At 34.6% G+C, this 25,790-nt stretch overlaps 2 protein-coding genes across 9 annotated transcripts in view; one reads left to right on the top strand and one right to left on the bottom strand.

Moving 5' to 3' along the window:
- The window catches only part of LOC150104069 (anoctamin-4), a 201,312-nt gene that overhangs the window by 30,676 nt on the left and 144,846 nt on the right, over positions 1–25,790 (bottom strand). Inside the window, exon 20 of the mRNA XM_090396392.1 lies at positions 2,761–2,858. Coding sequence (XP_090252518.1) covers positions 2,761–2,858 — 98 coding nt within the window. The remainder of the gene's footprint in view (positions 1–2,760; positions 2,859–25,790) is intronic.
- The window catches only part of LOC150104068 (USP6 N-terminal-like protein), a 615,889-nt gene continuing 596,122 nt past the window's right edge, over positions 6,024–25,790 (top strand). For all 8 annotated transcript variants that reach the window (XM_090397263.1, XM_090397258.1, XM_090397257.1 and 5 more), the window contains exon 1: positions 6,024–6,271. The gene's annotated coding sequence lies outside the window, so the exon portion shown is untranslated. The remainder of the gene's footprint in view (positions 6,272–25,790) is intronic.

The raw sequence follows: 25,790 nt of genomic DNA, 5'->3' as shown, positions 1-25,790 counted from the left end.
GTATGGTCCTATTGTCTCTTCTGCAAATTTTACTGCTTCTCTCTTCACCAGGGTCAGTCTCTAAGCATTGTTGCTTAAAAACTTCGACTGTACGAAAACTATTTTCAAATTGTTTCTGTGAAACTCTTTATGCTTGTCAGTGATTAAATTTTCTTCATATTCTTCAGGATCTTCCCGCTGTGCATCTAAATTTAGCTAGGTCGGAATCACTCAACTTCTCAGAAGGAGATTTAATTAACTTAGATTCATTTGAAAAGCATCTAAAATCATTTGCACAATGTGGAAGAATATGCTTTCAAATGGCTCGCATATTGCTAGCAGTAATTTCATTCGACTTTACGACTTTATAATCAGGCTGAGATTTCTGATTTGGTAAGAAAAGTCTTGGAAGGCACTTCCAAAAAAAAAGTCGGTTTCATGGACATTGAATGTTTGTTGATCACAATAATCCCATTCTTACACAATTTTCTTCAAAATCTCTGGATATCTCCTTATCTGCAATTGCAGCTTCGCCTGTTGATTAGAACATTATGTAGGCTATTTCTCTTTTTGAAACGTTCAAATCACCCAGCACTAACATGGAATTATTCTTCTTTTCCACCATTGATAGCCCTTTCTTTTCAGGTTGCAAAGAGACTTAATGCTTTTGATTTAATAAGGCTAGTGTTTAGCAGAATCCGTTTTTGGTTACAATCTTCGATCCGTGTCAAAAGACGTCTCTCTCTATATAATCAAAGTATTATAATTCAATCATTATAATACTTTGATTTCGAGTGCATGCCTGATGAACTTGAAGCAGCCTTACCTTTCTCTTTGTATTCAGCAGTTGATTCACCTATTTTTGCGTTCTTGTCCTATGTTTGCTCTGGACTCGCCTTGTTCATTTTTCTTTATTATTTGAAGTTTTTCTTCCAATCAGATTACTTTTCGAATCATTTTTGCACTTCTATTTTTGCTCACTAATTCTTTTACTCATGATTAAAGGTTAGGAAAATAATTTAAAATAAAAAAGTAAGGAAAACAAAATCAGCAAAATGTTATATAAAGCAGACGACATAAATTTTGGCGGTAAACATAGCGTACATGGAAATAGTGTAGTATTCCATTAAAAAATAACTCTGTAAAATATTTCAAATCGGTAACTAAATTATTTCATCCTGGTGAGTGATTTTTTTAAAATAGTTAGCCATAAAAAATGTATAGATCGAAACATTTTAAAAATCTGTAATATTTATTTTTAAGATTTATTTTTAAGATTTTATAGGCGCACTAATCGAATGTTAAAAACGTTTAATTTTCTTCACCACATAGCTCTGGAATAACTTTTAATGGGATTATATTGATCAAGTGCATATAATAAACATGTTATACCAACTAGTTTCATCAACTAAGGCTGTTGGCATCTTCAGGGTAAGGCACTAAAAAGTAAAAAACTGTTACAAACTATAATAAACCGATTCCAATTATATTAAACAAAGAACAGAGCGTGTACAATACATGCATAGAGCGTGCATGATATCACTTGTTATTTAAGAACGTTCTATAGTAGAATAAACAACTATTGTATACCAACTATAGAACGTTCCTAAATAACAACAAGCGATATCATGCACGCTCTATGCATGTATTGTATGCGTTCTGTTCTTTGTTTAATATAATTGGAATCGGTTGATTATAGTTTGTAACAGTTTTTACTTTTTAATGCCTTACCCTGAATATGCCAACAGCCTTAGTTGGTATAACACAGTTTTATTATATGCACTTGATCGATATAATCCCATTAAAAGTCATTCCAGCACTAATCGAATTTTATAGGCGCACTAATCGAATTTGGGTATCGAAAAAAAATGATGCACTAATCGAAAACGCACTAATCGGGGACGCATTAATCTAGGGATTGCTGTATATATATATATATATATCGAGGGATTGCTGTATATATATATATATATATATATATATATATATATATATATATATATATATATACATATATATATTCAGCAGAAAGTGGTTGAGAATGAAAAAGTCAAAATACTCTGGGATTTCAAAATCCAGACTGACAAATGCTTGGAATGTAATACACCCGATATCACAGTGGTTGAAAAAAGTGAAAACAAGGGTGTTAAGTTTATCGAAATATCAGTACCAGGAGATAGTCGGATTGACGACAAAGAAAATGAAAAAATTACAAAATATCGCGATTTGCAAATCGAAGTTGAACGAATCTGGCAAAGGAAAACGAAAGTTGTTCCCATAATAATAGGTGCTTTAGGTGCCATCCCTAAAACATTGAAAAAACATCTAGAAGCACTGGAGTTAGATGCATTAAAAATTGGGCAGCTGCAAAAGGCCGCTTTGTTCGGCACAGCTTTCATTTTCAGAAAGTATTTCCACAACTCATAGGCCCTTGGGTAGGGCTCGAATTAGTGGAATATAACCAGCCTTTTCTTAAGACTGAGGAAGCAAATCAAGCTTTGATGAATATTATATATATATATATATGTGTGTGTGTGTGTGTGTGTGTGTGTGTGTGTGTGTGTGTGTGTGTGTGTGTGTGTGTGTGTGTGTGTGTGTGTGTGTGTGTGCATCAACTACCACCAAATCATAGAATTTGTTTTTAAATTTCAATGAGGATTGGCATTCACTTATCAAGTTGTCATGAAATTGTTTTAAAAGACTAGAATAATATTTAAGAAAGTTATTCTTAATTAAGCAATATCAAAGATATGGATATGAAAACATCATTATGATACTTACGCTGTAAAATATTCTGCAATATTGTTCAGTATCTGTTTCCCCACCATGATGATTCCTAGCTGCACACAAACTTCAAATAAACAACCTCCCATTTCGCACTATAAAACAGAACAATTGACCAGAATTGAAGTCAGAATTATAACTGAATGCACTTTGCATTGAATTTTTAAAAAAATGTAGAGTATTTTCAGAAATCAGTAAGTCATCCTATTTTATTATTATTATTATTATTATTATTATTATTATTATTATTATTATTATTATTATTATTATTATTATTATTATTATTATTATTATTATTCTGTAAATATATAGACTTTTTGCAAAATATACTTATCCATCCATTTAAATGTATAAGTCATGGATGTCATTACATTGTAACTTTGGAAAGAAATCCATTGATACAGAACAAGAGTCAATAACCTGTAGCCTTTATTGAATACTCCTGAAAAGGCACACTCTAGAATGAAATTTTGATGAAAAGGAATACAGGCTTCCATCAAAACTGAAAGTTCTGATTTCTCTGAATGTTATGTAAAAAACGTTTTTTTTCATCCACTACCATAGTAGCAGTTATGAATTAACTGATATTTTATTCACCTTGCAAAAGTAATTCATAAGAGAAATACGGAGAACAATCCAAAAATTATGATATGAAGAAATATCCAGTTGCCCTTGATACTCTGACGGATTTAACAACATATTTCAAGATTTTGAGATACCTAATATCATACTAAGGAAAAATACCACGTCTTCAAAATACTGTAAAAACGCACAGCTACATCTGCTTAATGTTTCAAATTCACCTGAAGGTTTTTAGAATGGAGTTCACTGAGCTCCCAGAAAACAACATTATAACATGAAGGTCTATTCCTCCACCTCTGGAAATATGGGGGAGTGTTTTCATGTACTTACAACTGTATCAACATCATTTATTTTTTGGATTCACACTTTATGGATTTCACTATTTTTTTAAATTTCCAACTTCCTAACTGGACTTATAAGAACCATGTTTTATCACTTCAAGGAAGAAACAAATGTGTTTGGGAGCATAGTTTTCTGTTTAAATGCAATGTGGAAAGAATTAGCAAAGTTTCCTTGTTCATTATCACATATCATGGTTCATGTTATATGGGTAAGCTTGTATTAGGTTATATGGGTAAGCTTGTATTATTAGGTTATATGGTTAAGACAATATTATTAAGTTAATATGATATTAGCTTTCATTAATAAGTACCTTGTGTAAATTGACACCCTGGATGGTAAGACCTGTTTCCAGATCCAGTCATTCTGCAAGCATTCCATTATGGAATAAATGTTCGAAGAATGACTATGAAGCGAATATTTAGAGGAACATTTACTATACTATTATATAATGAAATCAACATGCCAGTTTTTATCAAAAATATCTGGGATAAAATTTTCTGCATAGAGACTATTAACGATATTTATCGATGGCAATTGGTAAAAGAACCTAGTTGGTGGAGTGATTAGCTTTATCTACTCTCCAACAAACAGGCTGTGGTTTGAATCCAACTGTAGGCACGGATGTTTGGGAATGTCATTAAGTGGGAGATAAGTGTATGAGACCGTTATCCAACTTACTTAAATTTTAAGTGGCTTGAAAACTTTAATGTTTAGTCGCTAGAGAAGGGTTTCCAGAGTATTTAGGCTGTCCACGGTACTAAGTAACAATACTAATGTAATATAGGTTTACAGTCGTTTGTGGGTTGGAATACCTATAAGAATTACTAGCAACAACTGATAAATCAACTCTTCTTGAAAATTATTTAATAAAAAAACATGTAATTGAAGAAAAGAAAGACTGGCGCTTTTTATAGCAGAAATAACCTCTTGATAAACAGGTAAAGTTAGAATTCTCCATTGCTTTAAGGCGAAAAATGTTTTAATTTAAGACTGATTGACTGATTTTCCCTTTCAGTCATTTCCAACCGTAGGTGACTTTGTAGGCATTGCCCACAAAGTATTTCTGGTGAGATTTTTACAGGGTAGTTCATCATTGCTTCCCCCTCCCCCAATTTCATCCCGGCTCAGGACCGGCATATGGCTGGGACGTATTCATGACTGAGTTTCCTGGTGAAAAAAAAAAACCCTACCTCCGTTTGAGACCGGTTAACTCACCTTTAGTCGAAAGAGACCAGATAAAGGCTCCTCACGTCACTGACAGAAATCGAACCCAGGTCTTTCCGAACAAAGGGCTTCGTCTATACTGAGGTACGGAGGCTCTTATTTTAAGAAATGTGATCAAATTTTAATTTTTCATTTCATTTTATTTTGTTATGCTATTTATTTTTACAATAAAGGCATTTACTTGGTTTTCGACATTCTCTTCTCCAAATTTGTTTCGATACTTCATTTCGGAATTCACACTATTGTTAAGGTGTGCAGTAAAGTACTATATTTTGAACTTATTAAATATAGCCTGCATTTTTTGTTTGTTTTTATTAATAAACTAATCTATCTCAAATCTTCCTCGATCTGGGGGAGAATGTAAGACGTAAAACTAAAGACGTAAAACACACACACACACACACACACACACACACACACACACACACACACACAAGCTGCTTTTTTGGAAGCCTGCCGCCATCTGCTGTTTTTTTTTTTTTTTTTCGCGCAACACAGAGTCATAATTTACAAACTAGTACTTCTCAATACTGTCAACTACCAATAACTGTGAATGACTCAGCACATTCGATTCTACTTACATTATTGAAGTATTGTATTAAATGTAATGGTGCCACCTGGCAAACAGTCCCAAAATGTTCTGATCGCACTTTTTTAATTGAAACAACAGATGCAAAGGCATGGTATACTGACGAGTTATCTGAAATGAAGCTTGAATATGAGAAACTAAATAAGAAATGGAGATAAAGAGAGAGAGAGGGAGAGAGAGAGAGAGAGAGAGAGAGAGAGAGAGAGAGAGATTTCTCATAACAAATTGATAAAATGATACAATCAACCGAGAGCAGATAAGCAAGTAAGCGTCGTTTCTGACATTCAGGTATTTTATATCTAAATGAAAAAAATCTATCCAAAATATACACTTTTTTTTTTTCAAAATGTTAACGAAAGCGTATTAATACAATGATATGTTCATATTTTAAAACAAAAGCAATATGTTTACATTGCTTTCTGTTTTGTTCTTTATTGCATTACTGTGCTACTTTTAGAAACACACACGCACATGCAGGCGGGCATTGTGTTCATGATTGGAGAGCGGTTTGTTAACCATTCATCTTGCGTATTATGCAAGATGAATTTATACATAGGACGCAATGAAGAAACATAATCAGCAGGAAGACCAATGTAATTTTGTTAATTATATCAACAAAAATAGTATAATAATTTCGTATTGACAGTGTCAACACGAGTATATCTTGATAGCAAGATATACTTTTTTTGTTCCCAGTGATGTAACATATACTGGAACTAATTTGTATTTCTAAAGATGAAACCTGTATTTCAAAAGAATTTCCTATCAAAGGTAAACAAATTGTTTTAACAAGGTATTTAATTGAGATATTTGATATTTTGTTTGTCAAAAAAAAGTTTATTTAAAATAAGACTTGAAATCGAATACTTGGATGAATCAAATTTTAACGAATGATGCTTTTGTTTCTTATAAAAGAAATTATGTTACGATAGTCGCGGTCAAAGTGTCCTGAAGTGGAAAGAAAGTTAGAGGGAGAGAGACAAACAGAGAGAGCAAGGGGTACATATGAGTTTAGTATCGATTATGATAAAACAAATAAACCAGAGAATAAATTATTTACTGCATATTTTTGGCAATTTCAAAGATGTACATGAAATTTTTTAAATGGTTATTTTAAATAATTTAAGAAAGGACAAACATTTCAGGTTATATCATATATTATTTAAAACTTTTTTTAGTACGCAGGGATATGTTGCAGCAGTTCCTCTGTGCTCGTATACGCCCTATGTTTAAATCGTGGCTTATTCATCAAGCTCGGTGCCATTAGTGAAACACAAATACATCACATACTTGCATTCAATGCAGTGAGTGTTTGTTAATTAATTCCCATCACGTTCTAAGCATTATGTATTATTCAATTTGCTACCTTTTTCATTTACACACATACACACACACACACACACACTCTCTCTCTCTCTCTCTCTCTCTCTCACACACACACACACACACACACACACACACACACACACACACACACACACACACACACACACACACACACACACACACACACACACACACACACACACACACACACACACACACACACACACACACACACACACACACACACACACACACACACACACACACACATCCAAGCTTGTCAACTTTGTTATTTGTTTCCCTTTCCCTCTACTATCCTAGATGACTGTTATTTCCATCTAGGACAGTAGGGACAACCATTATAATTTAGAAATTATAGCCATCCAGTTCACTAGATTTCAACCATTAATATATTTATTAACAAAAAAGGAACTATTATCTAGCTCTCTCTCTCTCTCAGGGAAAGAGAGAGAAAGCACACCACATACAAATATTTATGAGGGCTTTCAAACTGATGGGAGGAACAGCTAATTTCATTAAGAGTTGATGAGGCTTTTCCTTCGGAAACTCGTAACGAATTTCCGGAGTTTTATCCTGCAAAACCGCCTATTAAATCTCAAAATTTATCGATCTATTGGCTACATCCTTAATTCCAGTGAATATTTTCTCTATGCTGTTCTTGGGGTTGGAAGACATGGTTTAAACAGTGATTTTTATTTTAAAACATAATAGTTTTGTATAGGTTATAATTATCTATCAAATGAGACAAGCATCAGGTTGTTTATACCAAAGAATCGTGATCAGAAGCAGTTACACCTCTCGGATGAACTTGATTTTCCTCATTTGAAAAAAAAAAGTGCACTAAATTTCTTGAAATAAACTTTCAAGCAAAAAAATAATACATAAATAAAATAAACGGATTTGATTGTGAATTAAATTTAAGTAAAACAATTGTTGTAAATTTTCACAAATTTTTACGAATCATCTTGAACCAGGAAGCTGTATTATATTTTGAGAAAATGAAATGCTTTATTAGATTTTATTAGGGCTAATAAGATTTTATCAAAAATCTTATTAGCCCTAAACTTTAAATCATATAATTATAAATTACAAACAATAACAACAGTTTAAAAATTATAGTATGAAGATTTGAAAGGGGGATTTTAATTCTTTCATAAATTTCTCACTCTTCGGAAAAACGATCCATCTGGTAGTAACAATTATTGAAACCATAAAGGATGAGAATGAAAAGGATGAATAAACAAACGAGTTTTTTCTAATCCTTTCCATGGCTTATTTTTAGAGGCGATTGATGTTAGAAAGGAATCCGCTATGGAAAACGAGAGTATCACAGTCCTTATTGAACAGTCACTGATTAATTGGTGAGCCTCCAGGGTTTGAAGAATTGGTCAATGATGAGGGAGGCAACGAGACGATAGTCAGAAATGAACTGAATGTTGTCTTGTTTCCCTGCTGATTTGTAGATGACAGACAACTAGGAAGGAGTGTAAAGATAATATATGATTTTGTCATTATTTAACTAATCTATGGGATCATAAATTTTCATCGAAATTTTGAGAATACCATCAGATCTAGAAGACTAGACTTGTTGGTCAAAAAACAATTAAAGGATTCTTCTGATCTTTTTCTGCTGAAAGATTAGAAGAGGCTTGGAGTAAGCTGTTCGTTCTTCGGTGGAAAGTGACTTGCCTTGTCCATCCATAGAAGAGTGGAGAAAAGTAATATTGCTAAGAGGTCCATATTATCTTTCCTGAATCGAGAGAGAAAAAGGAGATGGAGGCATGAGCAGACAGCCTTTGAAAGTGGCTAGAAAGATCGATTTCGTTTGAGCAGAAAGTAAGTTTTCTGCATTTAGAAATTTCAAAATCGGATTTTGATTTCTAAATGGTTTGTACAGCTGTTATAAGCACCAGATGAGCTTAGTGAGAAAGTGGAATTTTGGTCTAGTGCTATTTGAAATATGACATTTTTTTTCTTAGATTGCTTGATGCAATCGTCAAATTGTCAAATCGAAGGCTTGGACAGAAAACGCGAATTTAAGAGAAAACAGAGGATAAAGGCCTTTATTCCAGTAGTTAAAATGGGTGTTTAGATCAGAAGTGCAGAAACATATATAGAGTTCATTATGCGAACACTTCCTAGTTAACAGAATAATGCATTCATTCATTCATCATGATCTTAGCTGTTTTTCAACAATAATTTAAAAGACAGTTTCTCGGTATAATCTTAACATTTAGATAAAATACAAAATAACAACTTTGCTGCGTGTCTTTTATTGTGATATTATTACTGAATCACATACATATAGTACTGTAGGAGTACGATTATCAATAGAATAGATCATTAAAAAAATTATTTGTCCAATCTTTGTAGATGGTGGTGGCGATGAGAGGAAACGGCAGTAATGATAGTATTGGTGATAAAATTTGGGAATCTAGTGAAAAAGGACACTAACTTTCACATTACCTAGCCATTTATTCAAATACCAGCATGGTTGGCAAAGTAGATAGTGCATCTACTTTACAACGAACAGGCTGTGGATTCGAATCCAGCAGTGGGAATAAATATTTGCAAATGGCTTTAGGTGGAAGTCCAATTTCATCGTCTGATGTGAGACCATCATCCCGAGTAAATGAATGCCTGAAGTGGCTGGAAAAACAGTTCCATATCGGTGTTTTGAAGATAGGCAACCAACCTCCAACCTTAGCCATCACAGATAAGCTATCCCAAAGTTATCAATGATTTTAATATGCATCCAGAGACGATTAAAAATCATGATAAAATGAAATAAAAATATCTTGATCCACCTATGGTACAAATGTAGTGCGCTAATGAGTCAAAATATTAATAAAACCATATTACCCCCCCCTCCCTCTCTCTTCCTGGATGCCTTTGACTCCAGCAGACTTGATACAATAATAATAATAATAATAATTTTTTTTAATTATTTTTTTAAACATTTTATTATGTCTCAGTATAAGTTACATACAATAATAATATTTACAGTATTTACAATAAGGATTATACAGAATTTTTTTTTTTTTTATGTCTCAGATGAATTGTATAACAGATACTTGCAAGTTAGTAATTTTCTTCCTCGAAGCTTAGCAGAGCTTATCTGAGGAAGATAATTGATGACAGAGGGTGGTGGTTTCATGGTTGTGTTCCTATACTGGTCACAAGCCAGGTGTTGATTTTACTGTTTGTTGGTACGTGCTTGAAAGACTTCGACTGCTATTACAGTTTAACTTTTTTTTTTTTTTTTGTGGAAATAGGGTTGGATTTAGACATATATATATTAATAATAATAATAATAATAATAATAATAATAATAATAATAATAATAATAGTACGATCAATGTATCCAGCGATAGTCATGTTTAAGAATACAGTTAGTAAATTAACAAGTGAATATACAAACGCTTAAACGGAAACCAGGAAAAGATAAATGCCCTTAATTCTCAAATTATTCTTCACAATAATAAAATAATCGCATAAAAATTATTTTCGATCGATGCCTTTGATGTTTAAATATGGAATAGTTTTTATATCACTTTTGATTTGTAAGTTAATATTCTCGACTATTTGCGTAATTTGTGTATTGACTTACGTATAATTTACAGAAGTATTTAAATAATATGATATATCTGACAGTAAAATTCTTAGAGTACATTACCTAGTTTATTCCTAATTTATTTGTAACTAATTTATACCTATTTATACCTTATTTATTCGTGCTGATTAAATTTTCTATTTAAACCTTATTTATTCGTGCTGATTAAATTTCCTATTTATACCTTATTTATTCGTGCAGATTAAATTTCCTATTTTAGTTTCCATAAGCGATGAGTCTGACTCCAGAGGTCTGATTTGTAGCAGTAAACAGAAGTGGCGCCACTTTCTTAAAATATACGTTGTATTTTTTCGTTTGTTGTGTTAATTTAAGTATTCTCCAGTTTAATAAATACACCATACAAGCTTTTAGCTGTACAGTTATTATTCTATACAGTAAATAATTACTTGTTCACATTTCCACAGAATGGACTTGCTAGTTTATGTTTGAGGTACTTTATTTACTTTCTTTTGATTACATTGCTGTTACTTCAAATGAACTTTTTTGTTTGCGTTTATCTAACCCTAAGATTATTTAAAGTTTTACTATATACCAGATTTTATGATAAGCTTTATCATAAAATCTGGTAATCTTAATCTGTTAAACTGTTTAATCTTAAATTTTCAATGTTGCTATCTCTGTTTTGCTACTTTTTTTTGTTCCGGATTATTCTTGGTTATGTATATCACTACCAACGTGTTGTCAAACCAATAAAGCAGACGACAATAAATAGCTATATTATTTGAGTGGAAAATTCAACGCGTAAGTAGAAGAATGTAAATAGTTCAGAGACTATTAGTAATCTTAATAAGCTATGTGTTTTGTAAAGCAATTGTTCTGAAATGTTAAGTCGATTGACACTATTACAGAGAATAGAAACTCAGAAAATCTTTTAGAAATAACAGTTTTTCTGATTTTATATTCTCTATATAACCAATATTACTTGAAATACGTAACAACAAACTGCTTGAAATGCGTCTTTAAATTACATTAGTTGATTTTGGTTGGTTTATGATTGATTGGCACAAGGACATGTCACGCTGCGCCATAGCGAAAGTTACAGCAGAATATAAGGTAATAATATTAAATAGTCAGAGATAAAATAGTAAATAATATGTATTACAAAAATTCAGTTAAGCAATGAGGTATTTACATATAATAAAATTTATAATCAAATGTGTTTGTAGAATATGAATTTATTCTATGAATGCAAAGAATATGAATTTATTCTTTGTAAAAAATTAAAAAAAAAACGTCGTGCAATTTGTCTGAATTTGATGACATCTTCCTGGGTATATTATGGCTCGGCTAGATAGGTAAAAATTTTATACATCTCTCTCGTAAGACGCGTGTGTTTGCATTGTTTGCACATGGGTGGGTCATCAGCCCTCAGTAAATAGGAATGTGTGAGATGACTGTGACTTATGCAGAGCCTATCAAGAACAACTTCCTCTCTTCCGTTTCTACGCTGACTAGACTGCAATGCTTAATTTCAGGCTAATATCATGTAATTTTTCACTGCTTCCTACCATGATGACTGCACTGGGCAATTAGCTTTGATCTTATACCCGTAAACTGTCTGTATGGTACTGTCAAGTAGTACGTGAAGAAAATATGAGCTGATCTAGCAACTGAAGCTGCAGTCTAATTTCCCTTAATTCCATTGTGGCTGGGAATCCAGCAAAACCGAACATCAAAAAGGTGTTCATTAAGCTTAATTTTGTACAACAGGTGTAACACCTCAGACAGCACTGGATGTGGATGATACACAGAATAGGCGATAGCCTGTAAATTACTGAGTCTTTATAAATTATGCATTTTTGGTAGCGGTTTTCTTTTATATGCACAAGTGCGGGCTGAATGGCATGCAACTTTGCTGTATAATTACTACTAAAATCGAGTGTCAGTTCTTGAACGACCAGTATAGATTGGCAAAAAAAAAAAAAAAAAATTCAGAGTGGACTGCTCTATGTGCATTAAACAGTTGCAGATAGACACAACAGATGATGGAGTATGAGGCTTCTGAAGTCGACAAAGTGAGAGGTTACAGAACGTTTGGTGTAGGCAATGTGGTCAATATTCATGGCAACAGCTTGCATAGTCTCTTTAAGACGCATACTAAAAGGATGTATGGCATTCTGGTCTGTGTGATATTGAGCATCACAACTCAGAGAAACGAGAATAGTTCACGTTGGATGCTCTGGAAGAGACTTTATTTTTAGGGAATAATTAAGAGACAACTGTTTCCGTCTAAGTGATAGAGCCGGATGGGATCCAGCCATTGCATGTTATTCTGCCTTGCAGAATCATAGACTTCAGACCCATAATCCAGCTTTGAACATATAAGTGTGTGATAAGTACGAAGCAATGAAGATCAATCCGTATCCCATTCAGAAGAGGATAAGTGCGAAGAAGATTCAATTCTGTCTTGCGCTGTTCTCTTATTTGATGAATGTGCGACTACTTTTTCTTCTTTCAGTACTTCCAAATGTTTTTTGACAATTCATAGAGTGATACTGCTTTATTATTTGAATCTCCTGGAAATCTCCTAGGATACTAATAATTGCATTTCCGGTTGCATTGCTTTTCAGATTATCGAGCAGGCATTTTAAGGCTGTTACAAGTGCTTAACCGTCTTAAACATGCCCGATAATTAATATTACCGCTGCACATTACCTTTAGGGTCGATAGCATGCCACATCTCATTTGGCTTCATAAGAATGGCCTAATAACTATCTGTTAAGTCTTTCTACAATGTTTTTTAAAAGTGATTTTAAATAATTTAAAGCCATTGAAATGTTTCTGAAAACTTATCAAGAAATGATTGTATAGATAATTTACTTTTTAAATAGTGTTTAATGACATAATAGTGCAATAAAAATGCACTATCCATCATCGTGCTCTAAAAAAAAAATCCATTATTGTGTACTTTTTTGAGGATGTTGATTCCGGAGATATCTTTGTGATAATTTACAACCACCTATGTTTTCCAAAACAGTTCATTTTGGTTTGAAAGTAAAGGAGAATCTCATTAAAATTATATTATTAAAATGTTGGAAAGAAGATTTCATTATCTCCTTTAGTTTAAGACTATATTAAAATCTTTTGAGGAAACAATATTTTCTTTATGCTGTAATACGCATTCTAACAATATGGGTTAAGTGGAGAGAGAGAGAGAGAGACGAGCAGTACAAATTGCAAAGAAACTTTCATCCTACAGAGACATTTATAATTATGCCTTTCCTAATAAATATATCATCATATGTACAAGGAAAACAAAGCATAGCTTTTTTCTTTTACATGCGACCCACATGCAAATGAAGATGGTTTCATGTGCGTAAGAAAAAAAAAATTTATATGCTAGGCATATAAAATAAAAACAAAATTAAATTCTTGAATTTGGAATTATATGTTTGTAAAAAAATATAAAATATTTCCTAATATATGTTTGAAGAACATATTTTTTTTATTACTTAGTCGTTTAAAAAATTCCCATAAAATTTTAACATTTCATTTTTGAAGTATCTGTTCTAATATATTCAAATACAAGTAACTGACCTAAATACATGCTAGTTTAAAATTCATTCCATACATGACTGGGGGAAAATATTACAGGGAACATTGAGCGAAACACCTTCTTTTCCACTGAGGGAACAAGTAGAATAACTGAAACTTCATCACAATAAACTTAATATCGAACAAAGTAAACCTTTCCAGTATAGAAGCAACATTTGTATTATAGAAACTATTGACAGTGAGTACATTGACTTGCTGGTTTTTTAATCCTTATATATTATTTGTTGTCTAAATAAAGTTCAAAAGACATTCAGGTTATTTTCCGTTAGCATATTTACAAGTTGATTCCGTCTTTCTCTTTATTCGAAAATCATATTAATTGAAGATATTTTAATGTATGATAAGCCGTGAATTATTGGTTACTTTGCTATTTAAATAACCGCTTAATTAGTCATCTAAGCCAATTAAGAAAAAGAAAAAAAAAGTAAAATTAATAATAATAGCTTTAGCAATCTCATTTTTTTTAAAAAAATCAAAACTAATGATGATGATGTTCTGATATTGCGGTTTAGATATTTTACTTAAAAGTCTGAGTTAAGCGCAGTGATATTTTATTTGTAGAGATATCCACACTATCTTACCAGAAATTATGGGACACGTACAAACAAAACATGTTTCTATGAGGATTTTGATATAAACAAAATATATTTTTATTGGCAGAAATTATTAATGGTTTTAATAATTACTTAGATGCATTATTAAAGACTTACTAATTTCTGGTAGGAAATTGTTAGTATTCTGCTCCATTTCTTCTCTATTAAATTAGTAAGTTGACCATGTCTTAGTTTTGTGTTCTGTTTCTTCTCACAGATGGTTTAGGTATTTTTATGCTGGTTACTGCAGTAGTTCATTGTAATTCTTTCCAAACCATATGTTTGCAGTCGTTGGTTTATGACATGAACATCATCGCGTTGGAGAATGCAGCGGCCAGTATCTATAAAATTGCCACAATTCAAGACACGCACACTTGTCCTGAACATCATATCATTGTAGGACCTGTCATTCATGATTCTGTGCATTACCATCAGTGGAACTAATTAGTTATACGACGAGAAGCAACCATACATCATCACATTGCCAAACTTTATTATTGGAACAACACACGCAGATAAAATGGGTTCTCGAGGTACCATCTCAGCACGAAACAATGGACTGGTAAAGTGAGTAGCATGACTCGTCGCTTTTCACACAGTTAAATTCCATTGCTCCAAGGTTCATATTTCTTGGAGCAATGGAATTTCACTAACATCGACATTGCCATGAAAATTCATGGCATGCAGCTCTCTCTCTCTCTCATTGGCTTTACACAGTGGCCATAAAGCCTTTTCCTGTGCATACTAAACACTCTACTCAGAGAGGCTCGTTCTTTAACCCTTCCTAGCAGTGAGCTTGACAGCCTATGCCGATGACATTACCATCATAATCCATCAGGTGGAGGACTTCTTGATACAAACAACATATCAACAACATATCAACATATCAACTGTACGGGGGGGGGGCTGAGGCACAAAACTAAACCCTCACAAAACCATGATGTGGCAATTGGAAAGGTAGAACCAACTCTCCTGACTGGCCACATGTCCTATGAGGGGAAACAAACACCTTGGAAGCCAACTTAGAAACACATTCCTATGCTAGCAAAAGCTGGAGAACACTAATGAACATTTTAAACAAATAGTAGGAAAATGGGCAGAAGTACGATCCACCGTATCTATTCGAGGGAGAGTAATAATAATCAAGCAGATAGCTTCCAGTGTGCTTTGGCATACTCGAAAGATTCAAACTCCCCAGAAAAATTCTTCAAAAAATACAGTCAGAAATACACTGCTTAGAAAGAAGTCAACGGACACAATAGTGTGAGGAACAAATAGCCATGGCACCCACCTTGATAAGATATAGGACCTCCTTTCGCTGGGATGAATACAGTAATCGTAATGGGTATACTTTCCACAAACGTACGATAGCGAGCAATGGGAATTTTGGACCATTCTTCCTGTAGGCATGTAATGAGGTCCTGGACTGTTGTGGGGAGGACGTTCCTTGACCTCACTCGACGCTCCAGTTCATCCCACAGATGTCCAATAGAGTTAAGATCAGGACCGGTGGAGGCCAGTCAGGTGTGGTGACGTCTTGCTGATAGAGACATGATAGGTGCATTGTCTTGCTGATAGAGACAATAGTCAATCCTTACTTTGTCGTCACAAAGTAGGAAGCATTACATTGTCCAGAATATTCAGATACCTCTCGGAATTCAGTGTTCGTGACACCACAAACAGGGGTTCAAGGGCAAACAAGAAAAAAAAATAATAAAACAGGACCACATCACCATTTCTGAATTTCATAATTGGGATTACGCACTCTGGTAAGAGGCGTTCACCGGGCATCCGCCACACCCATCCATTTGCTCGATAGATGGTTTTGCGTGATTTGTCGCTTCACACAGCTTTCCATGCTTCCATGTCTCACTGTACATACTCTTTGCACCACTGAAGACGACAATGCATGTTGTACGGTTTGCATATTGCGGTCCTGCCATGGAAACTCATGTTGTGACCTTCGGTTCTAAATGTTTTTGTGCAGATTCGTGCTGCAGCGATGTTTGGAACTCCGCGTTCAACATGTCAGCCGACGAATGGCGGTTTTTTTTTTTTTTTATATTATCCTTCGTAGCGCCCCTCGGTTCTCTAATGTGAACCCGCGGTCGTCCACTGTCTCTTGCAGTTGACTCCCCTGCGCTTCCATCTCAGTGTAGTATAACTGATTGTTGACCTGGGATGACCCAATTTGTCAACAATTTGCCGAACAGATGAGCCTGCAATGCCTCACAATGCCCACTACACCTCTTTCAAATGGTCGCAATGCTCACAACGTCTCTTTCAAAATCCATCAGTTCCCTTTTCGAAGCCATTTCACCCGGACTTGGGGCATCACAATCCTCCAATTTATACCGGCTACAAGCACGTGACTCGTTACATAGTACGATTCGCCTTGCCCATGGGATGTCCATTGATTTATTTCGAAGCAGTGTATATCGATTCGTATGGAACAAAACCAACTGGTTTTCATACAGTAAGCTCTCTACCTCTTCAGAAGGGAGGGCGGGCATTGGTTCCAGTTCACTACAAGATAACAAGATTTTTTAATCTGTTTTTCCTCAGGATTCAACTTCATGAAAAGCACTAAACAAACTACATAATTAATTTTCCATTTTTTAACCAGAGGTCCCTCCCTTTATATTATTCTAAGGATAACAGCAGTTCATGTGCCAATGCAGCTGACCACTTTACAAAGATTTCCTTAGAAGGTCGTAAACTTAGATCTGCAACACATGGTAAAAAAACAACATCACTTCCTGAAATACTGAAGGAACCTCTCTTCTACAACAAAATGATAAGAAATCCTATCACAGACAAGCATGCATGAGAAATGCGCTTCAAACAGCTATGCCAGAAATAATATCCGAAGAAGGTCTTCAACAGCAAACTGCAGAAAACTTGATACCTACATATACTGTATATTGCAAACCGATACAACTATGGTGGCACTCAATTCGTCTAAAATTAACAAATTATATGCAATCCTAGTGGGACAGACAAAGCACATATGTCCATCAGAGAATCTGTTGTCATCTTAGTATGCATCTATTAAGTGGGATCCACCTTACCGGAGCAGAGCCGCTAAGCCCGATGCAGACATACAATGGCGAATGTGGCTCAACTCCCCTTTCCATCTCTACTAAACTATACAAATTTAACCGGAATTTGGAAGAAACGTTTCCCTTCTGCTACCGAACCGGAACAGTCTGGCATGTCTGTCTAGAGTGTTCCGTTAACAACCAACTGATCCGTTCTTCTCGGGGGGGGGGCTACAGGCCGTACCTACAGTCATCTGCATTCTGAAAAAGAATACCTCAACCTTATACATGAACAGCCAAGAAAGGATCTAATATGAAACTACCAACGTTATCCTTCAATACACAAGAACAGATAGCACACACCTTCACCGAGAGAGGCAGCAGACTACCTGCTTAGAGTCTTCATGCAAAAGGTGAGAAGCCGTCTGCTCCATGAACACCACCACAAGGGGAACAACACCCGTGATCTGTTCCATCAACACTGGAACCAAAGGAATCAATTCCTGACTGAACAGAGCGGCAGTATCATCATCAACTTTTCAAACTAACAGCAATATCATCCTACCCCAAGGGGAAAAAGAATGATGATCTTTAATCATGTAAACAGTGATTCAAACCTGACTTCTCGTGCAGAGAAATCCATTTTAATTAATTCCGAGTGATCTTTGTACATGAAATTGTTATCTTTCAATAAAAAAAATCTATCTACCGACGTGCTCTAGTACATTCGAGATTATTTGTAGTTGCTCGCATCTTCATCCACAGATTCTCTAGGCTCTGGAGATGAGATGATATTACCAACCTTCCCGAAGGAAAGTCAGCGCCTCTTAGTCAATATTTTAGGCTTGTCTAATCAAATGGGAAATTGTCTCTAAGTATTATTCTCCTCTGAAACTCTGTTAACTTTTCCCGTTTGGCATACAAGATCGAAATGACGTTTGAATGAAACGCTGATATCATTTATTATAAACATAATCTTCATGTATTAATCATATAAGTCCTGCATTTGGAAGGAAGAGAAGTCCCACAATTTTTGTTAGGATTTGTGTGTGTGTGTGTGTGTGTGTGTGTGTGTGTGTGTGTGTGTGTGTGTGTGTGTGTGTGTGTGTGTGTGTGTGTGTGTGTGTGTGTGTGTGTGTGTTCGTGCGCGCGCGTTGTTAATGTTTCTTTGTCTGATATGCTACAGTTTTGCATTTCTGAATCTCCAGCCAAACTTTACAAGGCCATTCTGGTTTCCTCTAGAATTTCGAACGTCAAAATTTAACTCCATGTAGTTCTTAATTCACCCACAGAAAATCACAAAATCCATTGGCCATGAGATTTCGGTTTTCCCTACTCCATTTTTTCTTTCTTTTTCTTCTTGTGATACGAGAGAGAGAGAGAGAAGTGCGCAAACATGAATGAAAACGAGAGAGCTTCAGTTTGCACATTACGTTGGAGATTAAAATGATCGTATATATTAGAATACAGATTCAGAAAAATATATATCAAACATTTAAGACAGAAAAAGGCGAAGTTTAGGAAAACAATTTAGGCAATCAAAAGAAAGCTATTAAATAGATATTACATCGTTAGCAGCCTTGGCAAAAGCGAAGCAGAAGTACGCAAATGTGTTCAGAAATTAATTAGTCATTTGACTTGAGATTGCTTCATTTTCTAGAGTAAGCAATTGGAAACTGCGTATTATTCAGTTTTACATTTAATCATAAAGTGAAATGTAAAATCAGACATAGAGAGCCAAATGCCAGAGTACTTGATATTTTATTATAAAATTCTGCACTATTGACCAGACGTCTTATTTGATTGAGAAAAACGTGAAATCTGTTTGTCTCCGACGGTGAGAAATGAAGTAAGAAAAAATAATATAAAAAGTCATTCGTTTTACTATTTATTTAAAAAAATCTTCTCTAAATTACATATATGAGAAGTGCCAAGTAAGTTTGTTACATTTTATAGAAAATAGTTTTAGATATAAAATATTTTATTTATTTATTTATTTTGTGTGTGTGTGTGTAGGGGGGGGGGGATTTTGACGTTAGAAAGAGAGAAGGTTAGCATTCCTTTCAGACATTACTGTTTTGGAAGAGACGGCGTCTTTTGTATTATCGGATTCTCATTCTCATAAATAACAGCGAATTTGTAGACTAAAAGAAGTAATCATGAGGAGGGGGGGGTGAAGAAGTATTTCATTTGAAATTATTAGGAAGTGCATGTACTATAAGCGTGATGTTTGAAATGATTTCTTTTCTTTTCTTTTTGAGGTTCACTGCAGCAAATTTATTAGCAGCTGGACAATTCTAGTTTCCAGCAAGATTACTGCCGTCTCGTATACTCTATTTCTAGTGTACTCGTGTTATCGATTTCCTGTCTTGCATCTCCCACGTATTCGCAGCAAGATTGCTTCTTGGGTAACAGTAGCTGTCCTACGACTAATCTTATTCTTTCAATCTAGGGGTTGATGTTTGTTTCATGTTCAGTGGTTATGCGTGCCTACTTTTCTTTTATTATTGCTTCGCTTATTCAAGCCCATCACTTTTTTTTTTTTAAGTATGTAGTCATCACGGCAATTGATCCATGATATATATATTATAATAAGGGCTACGATTTTTGCATAGATATTTCGTTAATTGTTTTATTGAGATTTTATTGTGAATAGTCTTGATATTAATGAGCACGCACGCGCACACACACACACACACAGAGCTTTCGTCAGAAATGTTAAGTGAGATTTTTCACTCATTTTTGGGGAAGAGTTTTTTTTTTTTAGTTCATTGATTCACTTTTTTATTTTTTACAATGCCACACAAAGCCATAATTTCATGAATGCTAAGGTATTCGTGATAAATTAGTAAACAAAGAACCACACTAAAGCATTGTCTATCCGATACACTAGAGGAAAACGTAAAAATAAATAAATAAATAAAATTTAATATAATATTTGTCAGATACCTAATAATGGCAATGGATGTCTTTATACAGGCAGGAAACGATAGATGTATTATTGTCTGTGTTAGTATAGCGTTCGAAATCGTTTCGTTTGGGGGATTTTCTTTCATTAACTCACGCATAACAGGTTGCTGAAAAGAATCGATCTGAAGTAATTCATCTAGTTCATTTCTGGAATAGTTCACACTTTATCCACTTTACCCATTCAGTTATGTCACGTTCGCTGAGTTCGTTCATTAATTTAATTCATTTTCCTTAGATCGCAAGCTCGTTTTTCTTAGATGTTAAAAGGAGGATTCTTTGTGTAAAGCCATTAGCGGTGAATTTTGAATGAAAGAACGTTTTAACTGCAGTCATTTTAGGATAATCGGAATCGGAGGATTATCCTAAAAGGATAATTAGATTAGTCGGAGGAATAGAGAGAGAGAGAGAGAGAGAGAGAGAGTTATATGATAGGAGGATATAATCTAGGATTAGGAGTTCTGGTTGGTTGGGAAGATTGCTTTCTTTCGGTCTATAGCATTGCAAACCTCGATATAAAGGAAGAAAATGCTACGTGTTTCGGTTAGTTTTTGTAATTGGCAAGAGACACTGTTTAGTTATAAAAATTGGAAAGATGCGAGGAGGGAGCCCAGGTATAACAGAGTGAAGGGATGTATTCCTCACCATTTCCCCAACTTAACTAACTTCTTACCATATATATTCTCCTCTCTCTCTTTATCTGTTCCTTCCACTCTTCCTCTGAACTGCTTTCTAAATAACCATACTTTGCGTAACTTAATTTTATCACTTAGGAGAGTGAACTAATCCAGAGTAAATCACAGTTTTCTTTATCTCTCTTCCTATAATATTGAACTAAATTGATACCTGGGCTTCATGTCCCGAGGTAAAAGCCACTGCTATTCCTCCTCTTCATCATAACTAAATTCCCGATAAGTATCCTTAAGGAGTGTATAGCTGCTATGATGATACTACACGATTATGGTTGTATTATTACTAACTGTCTGTCGACAATTTTCGTCCAAATTAGTCTGATATTTTTCAGGACTTCAGTATGATTCATATTTCAGTCTTCTAAGATATATCGAACTGTACTACTCCACCAAGACCTTTGTCATTTTCTGGAGATTTTCTCCTGCATCCTGGCATCAAACATCTGCTTCACTAACCTTTCCTCTCCCATTCTGTTTAAGTGACCAGTACCACCTTAGATTAGTCTGCACATACACTCCCGAATGTTCATGGTGTCATATGTCTTCCTAATATCTTCATTTTTAATATGATTCTGTAGGTGATTCCACCTAAGCATTCCATTAATTTTTCTCAGAAGTTTCATATCTGTGGTCTCTAGTCTTCAGTCAAATTGTTATAACCAAGCGATTGGATCCATAAATTGAAAATTGTTTGAATACTACTGTCTTTTAGTTCAATGTTTTCATCAGTTGCTTTCTTATTCCAGATAAATTTATTCACTTGATTTCATCATACCAACTTTTCTTATTTACACATTTTATTTTCATTCTTCATGAAAACAACAGAAATATGTACCTATTTTATAAGTTTTCCATGAAAATGCATTTGATATTTTCTGTATTCATAATTATTTTCGTAGTTTTTATATTTTTATTTCTGCTTATAATGTCAAACATATTACAGTAGTTATTCATTTTGGTTAAGAAATCCTAACAACTTGTACAAGATTTATTTAAGAATATAATATCATCTTCACAAAGTAAAGAATTATCGATTCTGTTATCAGAACTTGCAACTCTATACAGACCATGAATAAAAATTTTAAACTGAAGGAAAGTGGCATTAAACTTGATATCAAACTTAGAGATTAACATCTCCAAGTTTGGTATCAGGTTTAATGCTACTTTCTTTCATAATACGATACATATAGATGATGAATGAGTGAAGTAATGCGCACACTTTCCTAACTTCTGATTTCACATTAGGCCATCTTTCTGTACTCTATCTGTGTATGATGTCCCGTTTACATTATATAATTGTAGCTTTTTGAAATAGCTTTTCTCGATGCTAACTGGAGGCCTGAAATGGTTTGAGAAAGTTCCATGTTTGGTCTCTAGAGCGGAATTTCCGAGCTATGTAAAAAATAAATGAAGATTATTATTATTTGACACCTCCAAGGAGTCCCAGGACTCATCGAGGGAGGGCACCTGCTCTACAACAAAAATCCGTCTCAATCAATCACCAACTGACCACAACTACACCAACGCCCTCTATCGCCGACCACACCACTGTGTGTGTGTGTGTGTGTGTGTGTGTGTGTGTGTGTGTGTGTGTGTGTGTGTGTGTGTGTGTGTGTGTGTGTGTGTGTGTGTGTGTGTGTGTACTGAAGTTGATTTATTTGGTTGTTAAACATATTTTTTTAAAGAATTGAATGACATAAACCGAGCGTAAAGGAAAAAGGTTTAATGGTATCACACGACTAGTTTGTAAGGCTGTAAAAAGTCGAAACTAGTCGTGTGATACCATTAAACCTTTTTCCTTTACTCGGTTTATGTCATTCAATTCTTTTAAAAAAAAAATATATATATATATATATATATGACTACTACTATTTACTCGGGGTTGGGATATGTTCATTTTTAATATAAACTGACTAAAAACCCGAGAGTTATAACAAAATGAGATTTATTTGAAAAACGCAACATGTTTCGTCGAGATTGACTTCATCAGGCGTTACGAACATAGAAAGATATTAAAAGACGCTGAAAATAACATTGAGACACTCTAAAGCTATACAATTATAAAGTTATAATATTCGACTGTGAATTACAGTTATTATGAACTTGAGCTATAGTCCGTGTAAAAGTTCTATTGTTGTACACTTGTGCGTGTGTGGAACCACGCGATCTCCAGTATCTGATAGTAGAGCTGAAAGAGTCAGGCAAATTATAGCTGAGATTATTGTTCATATGAAGAGGGTCCAAGGTGATTTCTTTTGACTCTACAATGCGGCGTTCTACCTCATCATGGCAAATGTGTAGGTTTGAAGTTGTTGTCCAATTTACTTCATGTTGGCGGCTTTCGTTGTTCGTATTTATTGAAAACAGGACATGGCCTGATAGAGCAGTAGCTCTGGTTCTCTTGTAAGCAATGTCTCTCTCTGGTGTTCCTCGAGACGTAGGAGGATAGATTTCTCAGTTTGGCCATAGTAAGGTTTTCCGCACTCATATGTGACTTTGTATACACCTGGGAATTGTAAAAGGTAGTGAGATTGTTTATAGTTGTTGAAACGTGATCTTATTTTTGGCAGAGTCGAGAAGCACGTTTGTATGTTAAACTTCTTTAGGATTCTACTCAGCTTTTTGGATAGTGTGCTGATATATGGCAAGGAGATATGACCTTTGGAGTCGTCCTGTGTCTCTACGTTGCTACGTTGACGGTGGGATAATTGGTTGTTAATACTTTTTAAAGAGTAGCGATTGTTTTTAAAGGTCCATTTAAGATGTTGTAGTTCTTTTTTTAGTTCTTCATCTGACAATACAGATCTTGCACGATTCGCAAGAGTTGATATAATACCCAACTTTTGCGCTGGATGGTGATGTGAGGACGCAGGCAAATATCTGTCCGTGTGTGTTGGCTTTCTAAATATAGAGACTTTTATTGATTCAGGCGTCTTGTTGAGTTTAACATCTAGGAAACAGATGGAACTAACAACTATAAACAATCTTACAACCTTCTGCAATTCCCAGGTAATATACAAAGTCACATGTGAGTGCGGAAAACCTTGCTATGGCCAAACGGAGAAATCTATCCTCCTACGTCTCGAGGAACACTAGAGAGACATTGCTTACAAGAGAACCAGAGCTACTGCTCTATCAGGCCATGTCCTGTTTTCAATAAATACGAACAACGAAAGCCGCCAACATGAAGTAAATTGGACAACAACTTCAAGCCTATACATTTGCCATGATGAACGCCGCATTGTAGAGTCAAAAGAAATCACTTTGGACCCTCTTCATATGAACAATAATCTCAGCTATAATTTGCCTGACTCTTTCAGCTCTACTATCAGATACTGGAGATCGCGTGGTTCCACACACGCAAGTGTACAACAATAGAACTTTAACACGGACTATAACTCAAGTTCATAATAACTATAATTCACAGTCGAATATTATAACTTTATAATTGTATAGCTTTAGAGTGTCTCAATGTTATTTTCAGTGGCTTTTAATATCTTTCTATGTTCGTAACGCCTGATGAAGTCAATCTCGACGAAACATGTTGCGTTTTTCAAATAAATCTCATTTTGTTATAGCTCTCGAGTTTTTAGTCAGAGATATATATAAAGTATATATATAAAGTACGACTGTAATGTAGGTTTTAAAAAACCTTTCGTGGGTGGGAGTCACGTAATTTTTTTTAAAAAAGTACAATTTGAATATTATGTGCTTCAGCTGCTTTTCTACATTTCAAGTTTCGGATGGCTTTTTCTATCTCCATGCAGAAATAGAGAGGTTATGATTCCATTGTATAAGGCCTTGATCAGGCCTCATATGGATTATTGTGCACAGATTTGGTCGCCGGGTTTTCATGGTGACGAGGATATGTTGGAAAGGGGTACAGAGAAGATTCACAAAGGAAGTCAGTGGTCTTTGGAATGTGGAGCACGAGGACAGATTGAGGGAATGTAAATTGCAGAGCCTCGTGAATAGGAGGAAGAGGGGGGGGGATATGATTGAGACATATAAAGTTGTCAGGGGTTGTTATCAGGTAGATATAAAAGAGATTTTCATAGAATTGGAGAGGGAAGTAGAACAAGAGGCCATTGCTGGAAACTGTATAAGGAGGGTGTGAGCAAAGGAGTGAGAAGCAGGTTCTTTGCATGGAGGGTGGTTGATGAGTGGAATGCATTGCCTGAGTGTATAATAATAATTCTTTCATTTAAAAAGGTAATTACTCCAGACATCAGGTTTCTTTTTAATTTCCATGACCTTCATTCAGCAAATTTTTTTGCCTCCTTCCTGAATATTTATTTTCTATACTCTTATTCTTCTCCTGACGTTTGTTTAGTTTCTTTTACACACTGCCTTGCCCTGCTTTCTTACGTTTTTCTAAGGGCACATGCTAACTTGCCAGCAACTTTCGATACGTCCCGCCCCCCCTTTTTTTTTTCAGGTTTGCTTCTTTAACTTCTTGAG

This window comes from Typopeltis vanoorti, chromosome 8, assembly GCF_054136105.1.
Source record: "Typopeltis vanoorti isolate ZY-2024b chromosome 8, IOZ_Tvanoo_1.0, whole genome shotgun sequence".
Taxonomy (NCBI): domain Eukaryota; kingdom Metazoa; phylum Arthropoda; class Arachnida; order Uropygi; family Thelyphonidae; genus Typopeltis; species Typopeltis vanoorti.
The sequence above is the reverse complement of the archived record's forward strand: the minus strand, read 5'-3'. Positions and strand labels throughout refer to the sequence as shown.